The 24,136-nt window shown below is 39.7% G+C and overlaps 1 protein-coding gene across 1 annotated transcript in view; it reads left to right on the top strand.

The window, feature by feature from the left end:
- The first annotated feature begins 1,119 nt into the window (after positions 1-1,119).
- lig1 (ligase I, DNA, ATP-dependent) overlaps positions 1,120-24,136 on the top strand; it is a 41,236-nt gene continuing 18,219 nt past the window's right edge. The window contains exons 1-18 of the mRNA XM_026313191.1: positions 1,120-1,284; positions 1,871-1,933; positions 2,560-2,740; positions 4,164-4,332; positions 5,792-5,929; positions 7,413-7,772; positions 7,932-8,037; positions 9,980-10,066; positions 11,817-11,873; positions 12,564-12,622; positions 13,162-13,275; positions 13,416-13,582; positions 14,005-14,081; positions 14,248-14,339; positions 17,134-17,233; positions 17,452-17,537; positions 18,427-18,542; positions 21,206-21,301. Of these exons, the coding sequence (XP_026168976.1) occupies positions 1,268-1,284; positions 1,871-1,933; positions 2,560-2,740; positions 4,164-4,332; positions 5,792-5,929; positions 7,413-7,772; positions 7,932-8,037; positions 9,980-10,066; positions 11,817-11,873; positions 12,564-12,622; positions 13,162-13,275; positions 13,416-13,582; positions 14,005-14,081; positions 14,248-14,339; positions 17,134-17,233; positions 17,452-17,537; positions 18,427-18,542; positions 21,206-21,301 (2,085 nt within the window). The 5' untranslated portion in view covers positions 1,120-1,267. The remainder of the gene's footprint in view (positions 1,285-1,870; positions 1,934-2,559; positions 2,741-4,163; positions 4,333-5,791; positions 5,930-7,412; positions 7,773-7,931; positions 8,038-9,979; positions 10,067-11,816; positions 11,874-12,563; positions 12,623-13,161; positions 13,276-13,415; positions 13,583-14,004; positions 14,082-14,247; positions 14,340-17,133; positions 17,234-17,451; positions 17,538-18,426; positions 18,543-21,205; positions 21,302-24,136) is intronic.

Below are 24,136 nucleotides of genomic sequence, written 5' to 3'. Positions count from 1 at the left end.
GGATCCAACCCGAAGGAGCTGAGGGGGTCGGGGCTCCCACCTCCCACCTCAACGCCCCAAGTCGGTGCAATCAACTGGCCACTCAAGATCCCCGTGGGCTGGGATCTGAACCACATCAGTCACAGCCTGTTTGGAGTGAAGCAGACTGAAATTCAAGCAGAGGAGAGAAGGGCCGGGAGTGATGCACAGATGGGTGAGAGAAAGTGAAGAACAGATGGACAGCTTACCCTCTTCAGATCTCTCAAATACACACTCGTATTGTGTGTGTGTTTTTTAATTGTACAGTAGTAATTTGCTGCTTGAGATTTAAAATACTGTATATACTGAATGGGACTACATTGTGTGTGTTTCTGAGAATAAAAATGCTGAGAACCCTGCTTTTCTTCTGTCTCCACTACATCACACAGTAGGACAGTTTCAGTTGTAAACAATGAACTAACTCCATGGCACTTGTGTTTGACTTGAGTCTAAGTCTAAGTCTAATAAAGCAGTGCCCTCAACTTGTGTTGTCCAACTGTCTGTCTTGCATTTACACCAGGCTCATTTCAGGCTTTATGGAATTAATAAAGCCTCCGACACGAAAGGGGGCAGTAGCAGATTTGATGCCATAAACTTTTCACGGCACAGCTTTTCCCGGGAGAGACTACTGAGAGGTGTAAAATAGGAGGAGGTGCCACACTGACCATTGTTTGGGTACCATCATCCTGGATTAGTTTACTTTGGAAGCTGTGAAATGAGGCTTACTATTACAAATGTTGATTTTGCGACAGTTTTCGCACACACACGTTACTATAACTATCATTTTCTGGTGCATAACCAACATTGTTTTAGATGTTGTTCATTTCTTTCGGCAACTTCTTATATTGTCTTTGAGTAGTATATACCATTATAGAACCCTTTTCATAGTTTACAACAGTTTTCTTTCTTCATTTTGTTTGTTTTTGCAGTTATTATAAATCTTTTGATGCAATTTATCTTTACATTTACTGCAGTACATGGACTAGGTTTGTCGGAACATTTCCAGAAAAGAACATTGGTGTGTCTTGCTGGTTCAATTTGCAGGCCGAAACCGGCCCAGATTTCAGCTGCTGAGTGACTCATCTTGATTGTTGAGAATCTTTGAGTGCGATGTCATTTTGGCGCCGAATATTCCAAATATATTGTGAATTTACAGCGCGGGAGTTGTTGTTGTTATTGGTCCTATCGGCATTTTAATCGTTAGTCTTAATTAATTAAAACCCGGACGAAGGAAGAGTTTGACGACAACATGCAGCGGAGCATCGCGTAAGTACAGTAGTGGCTTCTTGCTTGGAGTTAGCTAGCGTTAGCTTGGTGACGTTTCAGTCTGTATCAGCGTTACCGAGCTAAATTGTGTTTATGTTAATTATAGGTCGTGTTTTAATTATAAGTCGCGTTTGTGGATCTTTGAGATGTCCACCAGAGAGTTGGCTAGACTTTGAGGTGTGGGTGAGGTTTGCGTTAACTGCATTAACGTTACCTCTAAGCTAAGATAGCATTCGCATGCTAGCAAATAATCCAAACATCCACATAATCCGGGGGGAACAAACATAACAAGCGCGTCGTTTTAGCTTCTCACCACGTCTATGGGGGGAAACCTTATCTGCTTTGGCTTTATACGAACTTTGTGAACCAAAGCACAAGCAGAAGCCTCTAATAAAGCGTGATGTGTTAGCTACGTGCTAACAAGATAGCAAACTGGTTTCACGCTAGCTACTCGCTGTCAATATTTATCGTCTTTAATTTGTTAGTTATGCACATTTCGGCTGTGTTGTAGTGTCCTGAGGTGATCCAGTCTGTAAGAGGTAAACTCCTTTTTTTTAAACTGTGTGTGTGTGACTGCTTCTCTCAGGTCTTTCTTTCAGCCCAAGAGCAAAGATGTTCAGAGGAAAACCACAGATGATCCGGTGAAAAAGTAAGTTTTTCGTCTCGGGCACATAGACATGCAGCTTTTTGCTTTATGCAAGAGGTTTGACATTTATCCCTGGGCAGATTATAAGAGAATGAAGTCAGCGTTGTTATTGTAAATAATTACAATTCCTACATTTGACGACAGGGATACCAGTGTGGGTGGGAAGACACTAAATACGAGCTCAGATATCAGCTAATTTTCAGACACATTTTTGTATTGAAACCCCCACTGATGGTTTTAGTGTGTGCAGATATCTTTATGTCTGCAGGAGCTATTATCTACAAACTCGATGGCAAAGCGGTGATGACTTGAGTTTGCTATCTCTGCACTGCTTTGATAATGTCATGTATCATCCTGTATCATCTTTAAAGTATGTCTTAAAACCCAAACTAATCTCCTTGTCTTTATGTGATGATCTTCTCATTGTTGCTTTCACACCTGTTTTATGACTCTTGCCTTTGAATGTGTGTGTGTTTCTTTTTTTTTTTTAATTGCTTTTTCTGTTGATGTTATCTTTGAAAGTACTTAATATAGCACATTGCTCCTGTGCTTTTGAAGAGCGTGTTATATGTGAGGCAAATGGGGTCTGTTTATTTCAATTGCACAATGTGTTGTGTGCTCATTTACAGACCTGTCAAAAGCCCTCTTAAGGTGCAGAACGGTGTATCAGAAGCAGATTCACCCATCAAAAAAGTTGTCAAACGCAGTCGCCAAATCCTGGACAGCGACGATGATGAGGCACCAGCTGTCAAAGAACAAGTTGCTACCAATGGTCAAGTAGATAAAGAAACTCCCAGCAAGACAGGAAAGGTAAAAGGCTGCTTATATTTCCTAATTTGCACATCAGAATCTCTTAGAATAGTTAAGTTTAACCACATTAAATGGAGCTTCTTAGTGACATTTGTGCAAAAATAAGCCGACAGTTTGATGTCACTTTGTTAAAAAAGCAGATCTCATATAATCTATGCCTAACGCTACAATTGTAAAAGATGAATTAACAGTGGACTTCCCTTTTCCATGCAGCGTAAGACTCATTGAACCAGTGTGTAACCCATTCAATGTCCTAAATCCACATTGTGACCTGCACAAAGAAAATCTAATAAGGCTGTAAGAGCTCCTGTAGGCTTATCAGTTCCTTTTGTTGATTCAGTGGTGGTAGAGATACTGTTACATAAAGGCACAGTAATTGTATGGTGAATCACAATGTTGAATGTATATGTCAATAAGCCACATAATGAAAGGACCTGATTATCGGCTTTGGCTGTTGCTCAACCACCTGTGGTTTGATAAACACTTCTTTTAACCACCACGTTCATTTTGCTTGTGAGACGTTAGGAATTACTCATTAAGTGTTCATTGAGGAAAGATGGAAAAATGATGTTTGTCAGCATGAGCCACCTTGCGTCAGTTTTATATGGTTGGTTATTAAAATATTTTTGGGACTAGGTAGTAATACATTATGAACAAAGGGCAACAAATTCCATGAGAAATTAAGGTTGCAACTAATTATTTCCATCAGTAATTAAGCTTTTTGTTATTCTGGTTGATTAATTATTGATTTATTTAATGTGAAACAAAATCTGAAAAATCACATGTACAGGTTGTAATAGTTCTGCTATACACTGAGTGAACTAAGGTAAGTGTAGAGACACAGAGAGGGAATTGAACATTTTCTTAACCGATAACTCGATAAACAATCCAATGATCTTAGTTCATTATCTGCTTTTACTGAGCAGCACAATCTTCGTTAGGGTGGACAACTTTTATGGTGCAAGGAGACTAGAAATCTTAATTCTTAAATACTTAAAAAAAAAACACCAGCAGCTCGTGTTTGTGTCTTATGAATGCTCAAAATCAACTTGGGGAGCTTGAGTTTCAGTGTTGTATCCTTGGTTTTTCTAACTGCTTTGCAAAGGTTTCTGCTTTTATTTGCATTCAGCAGTCCCATTTGGGATGGTCATTGTCCATAAACAAATGAATCCTCCTTTTTAATTTGAACAAATCTGAAAAGCGAATGCTAAAATGCGACATTGAGGATGAGTGGTACAAACAGTCCACAGTGATCCAGGTCATATTGTCCTGGACAACTATTACCATCAATGGTTTCATTTTCAATATCAGCTGCAGACTGAAATAGTCAAGATGTTGTCGCCTCATGTCAGGACCATAATCAGCTTGTGCTTATGCCTCTTTTTACAAATCATCACAAATACAAACTCTGCTTCTTTTTCAGAAGGATGATGCATCTAAGGCTGTTCCCACCCCCCGCTTTTCCCCACCACCAGCCGTAGCGAGCCCTGTAACCCCTGCCACTCCGGCTACCCCGGCCTCCTCGGTGTCATCGGGGACCCCCGGCACACCAAACTCCATCTCCCCCTCTGGGATCGTTAAACGCAAGACGGGTTAGTGTCTCCTCTGATTTGATTAATTCCTTCTTTCTTTATTTCCTTTACACCAGCCTCTCACCAGGGCTGTGGCTCTTTTTGGCTACAGCAATTTGAACTTTGACACCATCTAAGGATTGATAGTTTTTCTGCCTGGAGCTATTTTGCTTGATTATTTGTTAGCAGGAGCTTAATAGCTCCAAATACTCATTATTTCACAATGAGGGGGAAAACAAGACATTCATCACAAACCGAATGCATAAGAAGTTTGTTCACCAGAAACGGCTAAGTACACTTCCCTCCCTCTTGTTTCATTTATCTCTGGAGTCTCAACTTTTAGATTGACACCCACTAGATTAGATTGTGTTGTGGTCTTCGGCATTGATCTCATCAGCTGAACCTCGAGTGCCCACTCTCTATGTCATTATTTTTCTGAGTGTATTTGTAATGTGATAATGTTATTGCTGCAGCATTGTCTTGTGATGTGTTGTTTCTGCTGACTGGGCATTAATGGAACCAGCGGAGCAAGTTGTCTTATCATTGTAGCTGATTATCTGCGTTTATTTGGTTTGTTTTTTGGTTTATTACTGTATGTATTGTGGATATTATTATTATTATTATTATTGGCTGCTGTTTTTCTGCCATCCATATTCATTATCTATAAATTCTAAATCTAAACCTTCTAAATCTTTGCATTTAACATAAACTATAACAGCTCAGTGATTTTAATTGAAGCTTTGCACTTGCTGTATTTTTATGTCAAACCAAGAATGTGGGGTTTTGAATGGAGACTTTAAGCCATTTAGAGCTATAGTTTTCAAGCATTGCTTATTTGTTTTAATTTGCGCCGTCTCTCATTTCTTACTTTGTTTCCTTTATCCTACTTTTGCATCAGGGAAGCGGCTCATTCTCTTTTCATCATCTCATTCTCTTTGTGTTTGATGACTGCAGTGTTTTCTTTTAGCAGCGGTGCGTTGCCACAATAAGAGCCCTGCTACCATCACCACTGGAAAAAAACATCACATTAAAGTAACACTCTAATTTGACCAGAAATTGCATTCTTAATGTCCTGGGTTAATGCTTCCATTATCATATCTAAAAAAAAAAAAGAAGCAGCAATTCTACCTGTGTTGGAACCTTAACAAGGACCAACACAGAGGCAGATGTGGAACCAAGAGCAAAATTACCCTCGAGCACCGTTGCTGCATAAAATTACAGAGGAAATTACACTGGAACTATAAGCTGCTGTGCTGCATAATATCTTTCAGGATGGAATTAGTGTTTTCATTAGCAGAGTACGTATTTGTGATTCTTTTCTTTTTTTTCATTGCCCTACATCTGCAGTAAGAAAGCAGACTTGTCCTGTTTTCATCTCCAAATTCTTTTTCTGTTTGATCATGGCACGATTTCCGTTGGGATGGCTTTCACTCCCCCAACCCCACACCTCTTTTAATTTAATGTTTATCCTGACGTGCAGCGAGGAAGATGTTCCCAAAGAGGAAGCTTGATGAGAGCAGGAGTGGCAGCGAGAGTCAGAAAGAGGAGGCTGAGGTCGAGGAGGATCAGGGGCAGCAAAACAAACGACCTCGTGTGGAGAGCAGTGCCAGCAGTGCAGGTACGCTGTCATGTCTGCTGTGAATCAGGTCACAGTCTGGAAAGACTTGATGACAATGGAAAATTTACTGGAGATTTTCAGGGTGTTGGGAAGTTGGTGAAAATGAGGGGAAAAAACAAAACAATGCATTAAGTGTTTTATTAGTAAACAATTTCATGGATAAAATGTAACAATATTAATATAATTCTCCAATAATAAGACATCAAATGTCCCATCTCTACAACACTGGAGTTATTTCTTAGCCAATAATATGCAGATTTGTTTTGTATATATTTATTACTTAATTGCAAAGGCAGGGTTTCTGTGGGAATGCAAAGTAATTTCTCCACGTTCATGAATATGCAGCCAGTTTTTCTGCATACCCTTTATACATTTTTCCAGCATGGAAGTGGGATGGAGCTTAAATTGCATTGGAATTATCTAAAGTCTTAAAAAGCCTTAAATCTAACTTTATCAAAGGTGCAGAAACCCTTAACTTATTTCTTTGAATTTAGTCTTTTAAATTGGAAATGAAAGATTTGGGCTGTTGGTCAGACAAAACAATCAATTTGTAGATGTCACTTTAGCCTGTGTTAAATAGTGACATGCATTTTCTAAACAAAAAAAAGTTATATTAATCAATGAATGAAAATATTTTCTTTGCCGCCGTAATGTCTGAGACAGCTGAGGTGTTACGCAGAAAATAACAGGACGTCAGCTTTGGACATATGGTGGTACCTGCTATAAGCCTGTAAATAATAGTCAAAAAACCAAGTCAAATCAGCTTGATGTTCAAAAGATCTGAGTCACTGTTTGTGTGATGCTTGCCTTAGGTTGAATCTGTCTATTAAATGCTCTACCAGTGTCAAAATCCTGTTTTAAGAAATGCAATTATCGTTTAATTTCTTATCAGACTTGCCTTTGATTCTGTTTGCTATTTGTTTGCTGTCTTTATCCTAGACTACGCCAAGCAGGAGGTTGTATGTTTTTACCATCTGTGAGATCAGTCTTGGAAATGTACACCATCCCTAATCTACATGTTTACATGATGTCTTCTTCATGGTGAAATTACTGAAAGTGACAAGTCTGAAAGAGCAGTAACACTTTCTCCAGTAAAAAGTCCTGTCACAGCCCCTTTAATCCTGGTGGTAAAATATCAAAAGTACAGTTGGAATCACCAATCTAAACTATCAGTCATTTTACATGTGGATGAGAAAATGAAAGTTTCACATGTGACTCCTCAGCCAGTCAGTATGACCCCGGTTCTGTCTGTTGGGACTCGGTGCTTCTAGTTTGTCAATAGTCATTTCTCTTACCTGGCTCTCGGGTGAAAGGGAAACCTCAAAAATATAACCTGCGGCATTTATTGAAAGAAGGCTGTTTTGCTGAAAATCATCTTCAAACATGGGCTCACAAAAAAAAGAAAAATTGGGTCGACCTCAGTAAACCTGCTGGCATTTATCTCTTCAATGACTCCGCTCCCTTTCTGTCTCACCCTGTGCAGGAAACACAAGTGAACCAATGGAGGAGGGAGCAAAGGAAGAGAGAGTTGAAAAGGCAGTGACCGAGACCAGCAGCCCAGATGAGGAGGTGGAAAACAAGAAGAAAGAGGAAGGAAAGAAGGCTGAGGAGGAGGAGCAGGTGGGGAGAAAGAGCTCTGATGAGAAAGAAAAGAAAGCTGAGGGGGCGGAAAAGAAAAATGAAGCAAAGGAGAAGACAGATGATGAGAAAGGGCCTGCTGTTGCCAAGGAGGAGGCTGTGGAAAAGGACACGCGAGAAGGAGGAGACAGCCCAAAAAGTCAAACAGCGAAAAAGCAGAAAGATAAGGAGCCGGCCAAGAAAGCTCCCATCAGCAGTTTCTTTGGTGGGGAGGAATTTGCATAGCTCTATGCTTGCACAAAAAAACGTGTCTGAAAATGTGCTATGCTTTTATCTGTTAGAAAAGATGGCAAAATATTGCTCTGCCCCAACACCGCACTCTCTCCTCACCTTTCTGTTTATTTATTTCATTTTTTTTCAATAGCTCCTCGAAAAGCTGTGGTGAGGATGGAGAAACCAGAGAATGGAGGAGAGAAAAGCACGAGTGCAGAGAGGAAGAGTTCAACGGAGGAGAGCAAAGAAACAAAAGGGTAAGGAAAAGTACAACAGGAAGTTGCAGACAGCTGAGTTGTATGTTTGTCCGCCCGAATCTGAATGTTGCTCCCAGGAAGTCTGCTAGTGCTGAGGGATGTCTACATCCAGAATTCCTCACTCCACATTGGGCTTCATGCTTAACTTTTTTCATCTGTGAAATAGTAATATTCTGTGTGTAACACTGTTCTACAAATTTTTTTTTTTTTTTTGAAATTATCAACCTCCAAAATAAAATTAGATTAGATGAATTAGACAACAGGTGATAAAGTTGCTAGTTGGCTAAGGTTTTAAAGATATTTCATGATAAAGATTTATAGTTATCTATACACAGGCGAGTGTATTTGCCTATAAGGGAGGGGGTGTCTGATGAGCATGATGCCTCGTACCTTCTTGACAAAGTACTGTAGAACAATGAAAATGGTACCACATGAAAGTTTACAAATTTATTTTCACTTTGATAATAAAGATTATTACCTAACTGTAATTTGTTGGTTTTATTTTGATGCAGTTGAAGCTGTATCTTGGAAACTAGAGCCAATTAACACTCACACTTCATTTTCCTTTTAGTGACTCAGTTCTGGTAAAATTTAGCTACTGTCATTTCAGTCTTCTCCTTGTAGACCAGTGTTATGCATGAAGCAGGTCTACCATTAATCGTTTCTATTATTTTTGTTGTTGATTACTCTAATGATCTCTATCAAGGAGGTCATAGTTTTGGTTTTTGGGGTGTTTATAGAGATTTTCTAAAGACTTCTTGCTAGTGTTGTCTTTTGAGGTGACCATGACTTAGCAGACCGATTCTCGCTTGTTTGTTTTCATGAGTGCATGATGTGCATATTTAAGGGTTATGGTGGCAGGGACCAAATTCACTGTTCCACCTGACAGCACGGTAATCACAGTTTTACAAAATAAACAACCTGGAGCCATTTACCATTGCTCGGCAGTGAAGGTGGAAAAAGGATGTTGGGCCCACTGGGGTGATTTAATTTTGTGTTTTGCCGCTGACCTGAGGAAGGTAATTGAATGCTGTTCACTGATGAAATAAAATATAATGCGGTCATATGGTTTGAATTCGGCATTGACAGTTTTCTTTTAAGATTTGTGGAAAACTCGGTTGTAGGTCAAAGTAGACACGTAGAGATGTGGGAAGGCATCCCTGACCATGAGCAAAAAGATATTTTGAAACATCTTGGTCACATTTTCTCTTTGACATTTGCTTCCATTATATGATTATTACACAACTTTACAGAAGGTACTTATTCTTAAAGTGCTTTAAGGCAATCAATTTAAATTTTTCACCTAGCATTACCTTTTTATTATAAAAAAGCACTGCTTTATCTAAAAGTCAGACTGTATGTAAATAAACCAGTAGCCGTAGCAGTAATGCATTACTACTTTGTCATTTTGAGGTCATGTTAACAATTCCATCCACCAACTATTTTTAGCTCTGGGAAGAGGAAATGCATTTTTCATTCTCCTATTTATTTTTTTATCACTGCCTGGTGTGCGACTCACCTTGTGTGAGAAAAAGGTAAACATTTACTCAATTGATGCAGATGAATTAAACAATTGATTCAGTTAAGTAGTTGATCCCATTTGGATCTTTTTTTTTTTTTTTTTTTTTTCTTGCAAGAACCAGTTATTATATAAGAGTGCTAGTGTGGGAAATGCTCTTTTGTTAAATGTTAAGCTTTTTCCTAATAAGTACTTTTGAGATGAACTTTTCTGTACTTCTTCCAGAGAGAAGTAACCAAGGAAACTTTCAAAACCTCTTCCAAAACACTCATTACATTTCAAAGTGTCTCACTGTTAGTATAATAGCACATATCACTTTTTAGCTTCAAAGGAATCTGAGTTGGCTTCAGTGACTGTACCAGCTGTCACTGTATTGTTCTGTTAGGCACTAATTTGTTGTCTTTTTGTTGTGGTGCTCTTCAGTGAGTCAACCTCAGGACAGACAGACTATGATCCGTCCAGGCCGGGCTATCATCCTGTGGATCATGCCTGCTGGAAGCAGGGTCAGAAGTAAGTTGAATCTGCTCATTCTTGTCTTTCTCATCTCCTGCAGAAAGGGGGAACCCAGTTTTGTTCTCAGTGGTTGTGATATTTTTGCCATGTAGTGGAATTTCGATGGCTGCCCATCTTTAAATTCTCAGAATATGAGCGATGGTTGGAAGGGCTCACTTGATAGAAGTAATTCAAATGTATATTGTAACTTAAGTTAAAAAATGAATGAGGAAATCTGCTTGGATGACAGCAGTGTGACACAAAACAGGTGGACTTGATGTACGGGTGGCACACAGCTTAGTCAAGGTAGAAAAAAAGCTTTTATTAGTGGCTAGATGTTAAAAACAGGTATGTAACCTCAACTGCATACTGTCTTCTATATAACCACATATACCCAACATAAGACACAAACAGGTTGAATGATTACAAAAAAAGAAAACCAACACAAGGAACTAACACAGGGTGATCAGGCACCCACTTCATCAAGTAGACATGACAAGAAATGATTTCCAGAGTGAGCGAAAAGTTTTTAGAGAGCTCTTTCGTTGCGGATATTATTTCTCAAGCTCGATGCAGTTCAGTACTCCCAGAGTCAGAACCTTCTTGCAGTGTGACAGAGAAGCTCCATCACAGGTGATGCCAAAAATTGGATGTGGATGGTATGTAACTGTTGAAAAATGTGAACTTGCAGGATAATGGGAAAACTAACCTTTGTTTAAACCATTTTGTTTATTTTAATCCTGTAGACGAGAATGTGATCTTAAAGTAAATATGAAAATCATAGCCTGTCTCTGTGCCACACAGTGTAGACAGGTTGTCATGTGGCACCTAATTTCCATCTTTTCCTCTGCTGATATTTGTTTTCACCCCCACTTGTGAGTGTCAAGACAAAAATCCCAAAACCAATTTACCCACGAGACAGCTGAGATTTCGGATGCAAGGTTTTCACCCAGCAATGCCGCCAGCCGCTGATGTTTCGGAGGTTTTTTTTTTTTTTTTTTGGTTGTCATATTTTTCCTGAGTCAAGCTGAAGTGAAAACCATTCTGGGTAAACATGAAAAAAATTCTGAAGAAACAGTATTTTTGACCAGCATATACTTTGTAATGGAAAGTCATGGAAAAATCATGGAATTTTTCATCAAGGTCATGGGGCGAGTATACTGCTTCTAGCAGACTTACACAGGGGTCAACTACTGTGAACCATGTTCTTAGTAACTGTTTTAACCTGCTCTTAGTATGTGTCATAGTTCAAGTGTCATGCACCCACAGGTGCTCAGGGGGAGATGGATAAACAAAAAAAATACATATATTATAATCAAGTAAGCATTTTCATTCAGATTTTCTCATATTGCAAGCAAAAGTAATGTGTTACTCCAAAGAAAGATTTAAAAAAAACAAAACAAATTTCTTAGACTCACAGCTTCAGACTATTTAAAAATGTTTTAAAAGCCCATAGTTTTTCTCTAACTCTACATATATTTTTGCTTTTCTCTAAAAACGATTGACGCTCCACCAGATGGAGCATGATAGATTTTATTTTTTTATTTTCTTCATACCTATCAGGCTTACTCAAGAGGACACAGTTTTCCCTGTGACTGGTCTTTGTCCTCCTCACTTTAGTGGTGTTTTGATAACCCAGAATCAAAGCTGATGTTTTGTTGCACTAATTGCTAGTTGCCCTGAACTGCTGAGTCAGCTCAGTGTTGTGAATTATAATCGTGTTGGTGTGGATGCTTCACCTGCTAACTGCGTGCTCATCACTCTCCAGAGTGCCGTACCTGGCGGTGGCTCGCACTTTTGAGAAGATTGAGGAGGATTCTGGCAGGTAGGGGCTCCACATAGAGGAAACTATGATTTTTATCTCAGATTGAGGTGTAGCTCACACTCACAGTTTGGGAGAAATTCATTGCTTTTCTATTCAAAGCATATACATGTCCCAAAGCATTCTTATAAAATTACCAGCCAGGCTTCCTGCTGGGAGCTTTGAGTATAATTAGACCGTGTTCCCGCCTGGGAAAGTAAGGACCTTTTGGTTAATTTTCCCAAGCGTGAGAAACTTGAAGAAATGGGGGCAGTTTGTAGAAATGTTCAAAAACTTTTTTCACACTTAAATTTAATTGAGGGTTTTGACTTTTCTGCTACTGTCTTGGAAACCTGGCTGATGACTTAATTTACATCTCTCGAGCCAAAAGTGGGCACTAATAAGAAATGTATTTTTAAAAGGCTTGTGTGTGAGTTCTGCCAACACACAGAAGACACCTTTATGGATTCTCATTTAAACTTTTGAGGATATTGAAAGAAAAATGTCCTGGTAATGACTTGTGTTTTTCCTACCCACTGCAAATGATGTGTAGCCCTTTTATAAATGAACTGTTCATCTGCCTCTCGAGCTTCCATTTCTGATTAAAACCTTCAGACAAATCTCATTTCTCGCCTCCTAGTATTTACAGCATGGCTTTAAAATTCGTTTAACTCATCTTCCTTGTCTCAAAGCAATGCTGTTGTCATTTCCTAGGCTGAGAAACATCGAAACACTGTCGAACCTGTTTCGCTCTGTGCTGCTGCTCTCTCCAGGTAAATGGTATTTTATCTCTCCCATAATGCATGCTGATGTAGCTACACTGGCAGCTGGCTGCCAGCCACTCTATCATGGAGATGATGATGTAGCCAGGTTGCACATAAAAGTGGGAGGATGAGTCAGTTCATTGATGTGTGTGTTTGTGTACGAGCATGTACCTGTGGGATATTTATTTATTTATTTATTTTCTTTATAAAGGTATTGCTCTGTGTGTGTGTGTATTTTGTTGGGTTATACAAGTTTTTTTTTTTTTTGGTCAGTCTGTGTTTGTGTGTGTTTGGTTTTTTTGGTGTGGGGAGTGTTTGCGTTTTCATGTCTGTTTATGTGGTTGATTAGATCTGTTGTCTGTTTTTATGTCCCAATTTGTGTCTGTCACTTCTGTGTCTGTCCATGTGTCCTTGAATGTGTTGCTGGCTGACTGCGCTGTGCTTTTTATTTCTGTTTGTGCTTCTCTTTGTAGACTTGCGTGTTTCTGTGGTTTTTGTGTCTTCATATATGTTGAGTGTGATATGATTGGATTCCTGTCTTTTTCCAGATGACCTGCTGTGCTGTGTGTACCTGTGTTTGAACCAGCTAGGTCCTGCCTACCTGGGAATGGAACTTGGCGTTGGAGAGACTGTGCTAATGAAAGCAGTTGCTCAAGCAACCGGTAATGGCCGTGCTCACACAAACAACCGCATTGCTGCACCAAAACACTTGCTTGTGCATTCCCAGCCCAACTGCTAGGAACACTCTTCTGTGCTCAACTGGCAAGACAGCTGCTATTTACCGTTTTGCTCTTGTTTACAGGGCGACAATTGGACAAAATCAAGGCAGAGGCGCAAGAGAAAGGAGATTTAGGCCTCGTGGCTGAGAGTTCCCGTAGCAACCAGCGCATGATGTTCCAGCCGGCCAGTCTGACTGCAGGGGGCGTGTTCAGGAAATTGAAGGAAATTGCCAGCATGAGTGGAAACTCGGTGAGCCAAGGAATAACATTTTCATTTGAGGAAAGCAGGCTTGGGAAAATATTGTTTTCACTGTGTTTGCTTCTCAGTACTGGGTTCAGGGAGAGAAAAGAAAAGAATCGTTAATGCAGTTGTGTATCTAACAAGGAGTTATTAGTTTTGTGAGGGGGAAGAGGATCCAGAAATGATCCTTTGAATAATTTGAATAATTATTTGAATATCTCAAAATCTTTGAATAATTTGTCACCTGTCTAGACTCTCTGAAGCAATTAGTTCCTTTTTCCCCCACTGCCACTGCTATTTTTTTTTTTTTTTTTTTTTTAAGCGTTATGGATTGAACATGGAGTTACTACTTGCTGGTGACCTCAGTCTTTTTGCATTCTATGTCTTCTCTCTCTGCTTCTGTGAATCTCAATTTCCTCCCCCTGCCTCAGGCCATGAATAAGAAAATTGACATCATCAAAGGCCTCTTTGTGGCATGCCGCTTTTCCGAGGCCCGCTACATAGTCAGGTAAAATGGCACTCTCTCACGCACCTACAGACAGAATCGGCTGTGTGTATGACCAAAGGCATGCACATATCTGCGCGTATGTAGACACAAAGAAATTACTCCATGTGAGTATGCTAAAGTTTTTCTCATGGGCATCAGGTGTCAACACTACTATTGGTTTTGACAGGTCCCTTGCTGGGAAGCTGAGGATAGGCCTGGCTGAGCAGAGCATCCTATCAGCCTTAAGCCAGGCTGTGTGCTTGACCCCATCTGGACAAGGTAGTTTTGAATTTTTAACAATAGGCTTAAAAAATGTTCGCCTTAAAGCAACAGTCAGGTGCTCGTATGTACATTGAACCAGGTTTTGTTTGCTGTATCATTCCTGTTGTTGTAAAACTGTGCAGTACAAGTTTATCTGAATTAAATATGAGGCTTCAACAGTCTGAATTAAACAATTCATTTACCCTCCAGAATCCCTCTTGGTGTCACAATCCTTCCACCATAGCACTGCATTTTGTACTGGGAATACAAGCTATCTATGCTATCATATTAGCTTCAAATAAATTTTGGGATATATTATAATTATGCATGAGTTAGGGACTGTGTTTGGAAGCCTCCAGACTTGTAATAATCAGATGCTTCTGGAATTCACTGAAGGGGAGGAGGATGAAGTGTTAGGGCAAGTCATATTGAAGGAGCACTCATTAAAGCTGTGTTAAAATATTCTTTGCAGTTATTAGAGCTGTTATAGATTTAATGTGTTAAAACAGTAAAGTTTAATGTAGACTTTTGAAGTTAACACATCTCACTAATATGTCGCTGAATTCATCAGGATGCATTGAAAGGATATACAGTGGGTACGGAAAGTATTCAGACCCCTTTAAATTTTTCACTCTTTGTGTCATTGCAGCCATTTGCCAAAATCAAAAAAGTTCATTTTATTTCTCATTAATGTACACTCAGCACCCCGTCTTGACAGAAAAAACCAGAAATGTAGAAATTTTTGCAAATTTATTAAAAAAGAAAAACTGAAATATCACATGGTCATAAGTATTCAGACCCTGTGCTCAGTATTGAGTAGAAGCACCCTTTTGAGCTAGTGCAGCCATGAGTCTTCTTGGGAATGATGCAACAAGTTTTTCACACCTGGATTTGGGGATCCTCTGCCATTCTTCCTTGCAGATCCTCTCCAGTTCTGTCAGGTTGGATGGTGAACGTTGGTGGACAGCCATTTTCAGGTCTCTCCAGAGATGCTCAATTGGGTTTAGGTCAGGGCTCTGGCTGGGCCAGTCAAGAACGGTCACAGAGTTGTTCCGAAGCCACTCCTTTGTTATTTTAGCTGTGTGCTTAGGGTCATTGTCCTGTTGAAAGGTGAACCTTCAGCCCAGTCTGAGGTCCTGAGCACTCTGGAAGAGGTTTTCTTCCAGGATATCTCTGTACTTGGCCGCATTCATCTTTCCCTCAATTGCAACCAGTCGTCCTGTCCCTGCAGTTGAAAAACACCCCCACAACATGATGCTCCCACCACCATGTTTCACTGTAGGGATTGTATTGGGCAGGTGATGAGCAGTGCCTGGTTTTCTCCACACATGTCGCTTAGAATTAACGCCAAAAAGTTCAATCTTGGTCTCATCAGACCAGAGAATCTTATTTCTCATGGTCTGGGAGTCCTTCATGTGTTTTTTGGCAAACTCTATGAGGGTTTTCATGTGTCTTGCACTGAGGAGAAGCTTCCATCGGGCCACTAAGCCATAAAGCCCCGACTGGTGGAGGGCTGCAGTGATTGTTGACTTTGTGGAAATTTCTCCCATCTCCCTACTGCATCTCTGGAGCTCAGCCACAGTGATCTTTGGGTTCTTCTTTACCTCTCTCACCAAGGCTCTTCTCCCACGATTGCTCAGTTTGGCTGGACGGCCAGGTCTAGGAAGAGTTCTGGTCGTCCCAAACTTTTTCCATTTGAGGATTATGGAGGCCACTGTGCTCTAAGGAACCTTGAGTGCTGCAGAAATTCTTTTGTAACCTTGGCCTGATCTATGCCTTGCCACAATTCTGTCTCTGAGCTCCTTGGGCAGTTCCTTCGACCTCATGATTCTCATTTGCTCTGACATGCACTGTGAGCTGTAAGGTCTTATATAGACAGGTGTGTGCCTTTCCTAATCAAGTCCAATCAGTTTAATTAAACACAGCTGGACTCCAATGAAGGAGCAGAACCATCAAAAGGAGGATCAGAAGAAATGGACAGCATGAGAGTTAAATATGACTGTCACTGCAAAGGGTCTGAATACTTATGACCATGTGATATTTCAGTTTTTCTTTTTTAATAAATTTGCAAAAATTTCTACATTTCTGTTTTTTTCTGTCAAGATGGGGTGCTGAGTGTACATTAATGAGAAATAAAATGAACTTTTTTGATTTTGGCAAATGGCTGCAATGACACAAAGAGTGAAAAATTTAAAGGGGTCTGAATACTTTCCGTACCCACTGTATATCTGCTCTCAGAATTGATCTGATCTTCTTTCATCAATACCAGCTTTAATATGTTTTTTTTGACTTGTTAGTATTTGTGCCTTATTCTCTACTGGAGGTATGCTTTAATAAAAGTCAATTAGACCAGAGGCTCGGTGGGGAAATATACATTGATCTGTGGTCTAGTCTGGAAATGTTTTTCTTAACATTTTTATTTATTTATATGACCATTATTTAATCAGGCAGGTCAACGAAGAGCAATTTTTTGCAGAGCTGAAGTGGATCATTACGATTAATAATTTAGTTCAAAGTCATGTTTTAAATATATTATAATTATTAATGTTAAACTGGGACACTAAATAATTCATGTAGCATTCAGTTCTCCATTATTTTAAACATTTCAAACCCGGCGTGACTAACACTACATGTTTCGATTGAGTTCGAGTATTACAGAAAACAATGAGGTGCAGCAAGTATTTGTGCTACGTATTTCCTGGCCTTTGAAATGCGTCTGAACTTTCATCCAACAAGTGTTCAGCCATACAAATATTCAGACTGAGTTCAGACAGATCTGTTTCAAATGTATTTTTTTCCTCCATTCTTGTAGGTTTCCCTCCTGCTGTGATCGACGCAGGGAAAGGGATGAGTGCTGAGAGCAGGCGGGCCTGGATCGAAGAGAAGAGTCTCATTCTCAAACAGACTTACTGGTAACTGAAGCCTAACAAACCCCCTCGTTTCACTTTGCAGTCGCTCCTAGGCGCCACTACAATACTTCATCCCTCTTAAGCCTTATCGCTCAATCTGCTCGCTTTCATTTTGGATGATATTGATTTTTTTTTTTTTTTTTTTTTTTTTTTCTCCTTTTGTTTTTCTTTACACACTTTGCCTCATCTCTCTTTCACATCCAACACTCTTTCCGTTCCAGCGAGATGCCCAATTACGACGTCCTCATCCCTGTTCTGCTGAAAGAAGGCATAGACCAGCTGCCCAATCACTGCAAACTAACTCCAGGTAAGCCAATCAGGCAGCATGAGGGATATTTCATCCAAAACAGTGACTATTGTGTGTGTATCGATCGTTTCATTGAAGATGAGTCAGTTATTTTAGTAGAGTCATCTATCACAGAAAGATAAAAGATACCGCTGAGCTTGGGATTAGCTCCCAATTACACTGTTGTCAAGCTATTTGCAGTGAGGAGCCTTGAGACCAAGGTAGGAAATTAATAGCAGCCACCATCAGAATGGGACTAAATTGGGAAAGTAAATTGGCAGTTTTTGGTCAGTTAAACAAATCGAGCAGGTATGTTGGCACGTAAACGATCATTATTCACAGGGCTGTTCTAAAATGCAAGCTAGTTCAAAGAGCTGGTCAATTTTTGGCTAACACCCGCCGGTTTGGACAAAACATTTACTGCCCTATGTCTGGCTCGGTGCTCTGCAAACTGCAGTTTAAAAGAAATGATTTGGTAAATTTCATTATATCACTTCTCTGCTCCTCTTGAAGCTGAGCAGTGTTAGCCCAAGGGGCTGTGAGTCAGAGAACTTTCATATGAGGGCCAAATGAGAATGCAACAAACAGATTTTAACTGTGATTTTGCCACAAACAGTTGTGGGTGTGATGCTGATGTGTCATGTGGGAATGTGTCATTGAAGCTAATTTCACAGCTTCTGGGTTTTTTGCAAACACATCCAATATCTGTGTAACATTCTCGTTAGCTGGAGGCCTGTTAGCCCCACCCTTGCTTTTCCCCACATGCAACAGAAAGTGTCAAAAGAAGAAAACTTTTCCCATGCTAACTCACTTTCAGCTGTTCAGCTATTTATGATTATTAAGAATATATGACTTTTTTTTTTTTTTTTTGTATTATTTTCAAATTCTCTTTCCACCTTTCTCCTCCCAGGTGTGCCGCTGAGACCCATGTTGGCTCACCCCACCAAGGGTGTCAGCGAGGTGATGAAGAAGTTTGACGAGGCAGCGTTCACCTGCGAGTACAAGTATGACGGAGAACGTGCACAGGTCTGTATTGGTGGGTGGCAAAGGGACAGAGTGCAAATGTTTGTTTTTTGTTGAGGTTTGGCAGCGAACATATGCCTGCTGAATTTTGTATGCATATACCTTTTGGCTGTGTTCTTTGAATATGAGTTATTGCTGTTCTCTCGCTATGTGTTCGGTTCTCTGTGCACGCACGTGCTCGGTGTTTGTGTGGTGTGTACGTGCATGTGACACTGCCTATTCTTTTGAGATAAACAGTAGTGGCGCTTTTGCCCTGGGCTTGTAGGCAGAGCAAGCTACTTCTACTGTTGAGGACTAGATAGATCGAGAGGGGAGGGGTTGCAGATGGAGAAGTGTAAGGAAAGAGGCCAGAGACAGTGAATGCGAGACATAAAAGAAGAGGGAGACAAACACGAAGACACAACAGGAGACAGCAAAGGGAATGAGGAAATTTTGAGCGCGAGAGAGAGAGAGGCATAGAGAGATTGTAATGTAAACCCCTCCAGCTGTATTGTTAATTTTGGACAGTCATGCCAATAAAGTGCCTTTGAACTGAGTTGAATTGAGAAGAACAGAGATGAGCAGGGAGAGAGAAATGGAAGCAGAGAGAGAGGATGGAGACAGTGAACAAACCTTATGACGTCCTCCTCTTCTCTGTTTTCTCTCTCTGTGTCCTCACTGCAGTGAAGTTTACTCCCAACAGCCAGCAGAGGGACTCACGGTACACCACTCTGTTAAAACACTCCCTCTGTGTAACTCTTTTCAGACTCGAGTATCCTTAGGAAAACGTGAATCTGTGTGTGTAGAATTTGATCAGTCTGACATGGGTATGTGTCTCTGAAAAAATGTTTTCCCCATATAAATGTGATTGTGTGTATTATTATTATTTTTTTTAAGTTTAGTTTATTTATCAGATACATTGTTAAATGATCAGCTGAAAAAAGAATTGTGCATTTGCAAAAATCATTTGTTGTCCCTGGAAATGATGTATGCATAGTAGGAACATTATAAAAAAATAATAATAAAATACAGTTAGCTACTCCCACATTAAGGGATATCATCACACCAGGAAAAGACTGATGACAAGATGGTGAGTGGGTATGAGAATAGGATAGAAAGTAATCCTCACATTCATTGAGATTTATAAAGAGGAACTTAACATTTACAATTCCTGAAATAAATAATCCCAGAGGAGCCTTTTTCTCTAAAATCATCCTCAGGGATATCAGTAATTCTGTCTTGTGAAAGTATCTAATCCATCACAACATCAGACTGGCCAAATAGGAATAATTTGTTTGACAGTCAAAAATTCAGCAGTGCTAAAAATAAAAAAAACCTCAAAGATTCAGTTAAGAATCTAAATTCACCCACCTGCTGTCCAAACACCCTGCCAACCAACTTCTTTCTAAACGTTTTAACTTATTTGGAAGTGGATTTAATGAGAACTGTCATTGTTTCACTCCTATCAGATATTTTTCCAAAATCACTGAAAACTGCACTTGTTATAAAACGACAACCTGGATCCTGCAATAATAAACCACTACCAGGCATTTTCTAATATGTCCTTTGTTTCTAGAAAATATTGAGAAAGCTGGTTTGATTCAGTTTAATTCTTTAATATTAAATGGCCTTTTAGGCAGATTACAGTCTGGTTTAAGACAACACCACAGCATTAGAACTGCACTAACTAAGGTCTTCAGTGACATTTGTTTCAATACTGAGCCAGGTCAGTTTTGTTGCTGCTTGATCTCAGTGCAGCTTTTAATACTGTGAGCTGTACGATCCTCCTAGACAGACTGAAAACTGGGTCGGATTATTGGGTACCGTCCTCAGTTGGTTCAGGTCAGTTCTCTGGTTTGCGTTGGTGATGATGAATCTGACAGCATTACAATGACATGGAGTCCCCCAGGGTTCAATTCTTGATGTTGTTCAGGCTCTGGATTTAAAATCATACATGACAGTAATGTTGCTTATCACAGTTATGCAGATGACACTCAGATTTACCTATTTTAGAGATTTACGGTGCTATGGGGATGCAATTAAATTTTCTAAACCTGTCAACTAAATACCTTAAGGAGAGATATTTAAAAGACTGTTGATTAGTTGAAACAAGAAATCTAAAGATGTCACTGTAAGTCTCTAGGTAATGATAAAATTCTGACATTTCATGATCCTGTAATGAATCCGTTGCTTTACTCCTTCACTGCTTAGTGACCCAGTGTCACTTTCCATCAGAAACTCTGTTTAACTACATGTCTCTTGGTCAAGTCACAGCATTGATGACTCTATTACCACCTGATGTCACAGCGAAGTGGCCTTCTCTAAAGAAATAAATATTGATTAGATTGATACAAGCATTGCATGCATAATGTAATATATATGACTCTAATTGCCTAATCCTTCTCTCTGTGATCGTCTTATCTGGCACTGATCATTTTAAAAGACAACTGGTGGAGAATTCCACCCACGTGTATGTTTTATGATTGTTATTTGTTTTTTTTATTTTCTTGCTACAGTACAGGTGTTATTCACACAGCCATCTGTCCGATTCGATCATGAAATCCAATCTGTCATCGGTAGTATTAACAATTTAAACAGACTTTTTAAACTAGACCAATGTGAAATTATAATTCATTGTGCTATTTTTTTTTTTTTTTTTTTTTGTATTCCCCCCACCACCCCCACAGATTCACATTTTGGAGAGCGGTGAGGTTCGAATATTCAGCCGCAACCAGGAAGACAACACCAGCAAATACCCTGATATTATCTCTCGCATTCCCAAGGTAAAACTCTTGAACACACAGAGCGCTTCAGCTCAGCCCCTGGGAGAGAGTAGAGTCTCTGTGAGCTGTGATTGTCAAATGAGGGCTTTTACAGCGGTGCGGATAACAACCGCACACATTTATCTTGCTCACTCTTATCTTTCATTTTGCTGCTTTTTCTCAACCTATCTTTCATCTGTCTGGTTTCCTCTGTCTGGAGTCTCCTCCTCTGTCTGTGTCTCTCAGCCTGAAACCTGTCTTCAAAGTTTGTTTGTTCCGTATTCCTTTTCTTCTCCCTGCCCTTACCTATCCTTTTTCACTAATCAAGCTCTACCACTAACATTTTTATTTTTTTTTCAAATGTTTTTTCTTCAAAGAGGATATATATTATATATTATATTTTTTTATAAAACTGTATGTCCCCAGTAGATGCCAAAAACAGTAGCTGTGGGTTGTCTTGCCAATTAGTGAGAATCTGCTTGTGTGGGGAAAGAGATCACCAGTACCTGAAGCTTTGGCAGTTGGCCTGGGGTTATCTGAGCACACTCGCCACTTTGGTGCCTGCTGAGTATGGTCTTCTGCTTTTTAAGGAGCTGCAATAAGGTACCAAATAAAGCTGTATCAGTTATCCTTGTTCCCAAGACTTTCTCTGGTACATAACCAGCACTAAAACATTAGTATGATTAAAAGCAATTTCCATGTGGCATGTATTAATCAGGGCAGGTTATTTAGTCGAGGAAATTCTCAGAGTAGTCGGAGAATCTTACTGATGAGTCCCTTTGCTGGATTTTATGAAAGCATAATTATTGGCGTGAATTAGTAAGAGAAACCAAGTGTTCTTCTCCTGTGCTGATAAGTTGGTGATCACTTAATAAAAAGAACTGCAGTTTTTGTTGGGTTCCTAAAACAAATTCAGAACAGGCAACACTCCAGTGGTTATAAAACGAGTGTCATGTTGTCTTGATCATTTAGTTGAAGTTTATTTTGAACTAATGGACTGACAAAACTGCTGAGGCTTTAAACAACCGGTTTCACATAATGCTTAGAAAATATTTTTTCCATTTTTCTACAATGAATGGATGTTTTTTTTTTTTTTTTTTTTTTTTTTTTTTTAAGGTCCAACTAGTCTGAGCTGAAACCATAACTAAACTTAGGGTGCCCCCCATTCGTCACACGGTCTTTTACAGAAATGATGCATCAGTGTTGCATTTGAACATTTCCTAGTCTACTTTAGGTGATTATAAATAATTGGGTTTTAATTGTGGTGTTTTTTTGGAGAACATGCACTGGAAGATGTTGGTTGGTCTGTCAAGATCAGTGGTGAGAGGTGGGTCAGATAGAGCCTGTTTTCATCTCTCTCTACAGATAAATGCACCCATCCATGCTGTTGTGGTAAAGCCTGGTCGCAGGGCTGCTTGGTCCAGCCTCCTCACTCAAACCAAAGTCTTGTATTAAACTGGCTGAACATTTCGGTGGATATGTTGGGCGCTGTTTCAAAAGTCTGTTCAGCTCACATTACACTCACATGGTTGCTAGTGAACCTTTCAGTTTGACGTTTAGCTTAATTTCTGTTAATTTATTCAAATCGTCTTGTTTTGGCTGGTTGCTTGTGCTGATCTGTTTGAACTGTAACAAATAGCTGTTAACTACAAACTGAACATTTACTGCTGCACAACCCAAACTTTCCACTGGTTGAGCGCTCTGGTGGCCTACTCTTGGAGCTTGAACTGCCAGCACCCCTAGTTCAAGTTCAGTATGGTGCTTGGGTTACATGTTTTTCTCTTCTCATGTCCAGTCATTTCTCTACTGTTAACTCTCCACTAAACCCATAAAAAATGTCCCAGAAATACCATTTAAAAAAAGAGGCTTTTATTGTGAAGGAGCTATGTATACAGTGGGTAATGCAACGGATTTGTCACCAGGTTATCTTTATGAGCAGCACCACTGTTTACACAACAAGATATGGAATTAAGTGTTACCATTTGGTCAGCAGAGCAGTTTCATAAATTTCAGGGAGAAATGGTCAAAGCAGCGACAGGCAGAGAGATTTTAGCGATATTCTGCGTTTACCTCACCTTGCTGTCTCTGTGGAAAATCAATAGCTCTGACATAACTTGAATGGTTGCTCATGGCTCGGCTTGGTGCAAGTGTATCTCCCCCCCCCCCCCACACACACACACACACACACACAATGCACACTATATTACTCTACCTTTCAGTGCTGCCTGCCCCTTCCTTTAATTCTTCTTCACACACTCTGGTATCTCATTATTTTATGTAACTTCTGCCCTCTGTTTCTCTCAGACTTTTTTCAGTTTTTTTGCACCTTTTCTTTTCATAACTTTAAAAGCTACATGGCTCTTTGTCCACTTGTCTCTTTTTCTCAAGACTCTCTATCTAATCACTCCTTTTTTCTTCATTACTTCTTCATAATGTCCTGTTTGCTCTCTCACTACTCACTGCTCTCTTTCACCTCTCTTCTACCTCTCCTTTCACTCTGGTTATATCCATCCTCCTCTCATCTTTTTTTCATCACTTTGATAAAGCTCCTATGCAATTTCACCTTTTTGGTCTTTGTGCCTCCCCCATCACCACTTCTCTCTCTCTCTCTCTCTCTCTACATACTTCCTTATTGCTTGTTGATGCTCCTGTGTGCTGTCTTCTCTCACATTTTGTCTACTTTATCCCTGTCTCCCTTCCTACCATTTTGTCTTTGCAGTCCGTTTTTTTTTTTTTTTTATTTTCACTTCTCCCTCCCCTGTAAAAGCTTTGATTAGACTTTTTCTTGCTTTTCTTCATTCTCTCTATGCCCATTAAATTGCATTTCTTGTAATTTATTTATTTATTTTTTTCCCT

Source organism: Mastacembelus armatus, chromosome 17 (genome assembly GCF_900324485.2).
Source record: "Mastacembelus armatus chromosome 17, fMasArm1.2, whole genome shotgun sequence".
NCBI classification, from domain to species: domain Eukaryota; kingdom Metazoa; phylum Chordata; class Actinopteri; order Synbranchiformes; family Mastacembelidae; genus Mastacembelus; species Mastacembelus armatus.
The sequence above is the reverse complement of the archived record's forward strand: the minus strand, read 5'-3'. Positions and strand labels throughout refer to the sequence as shown.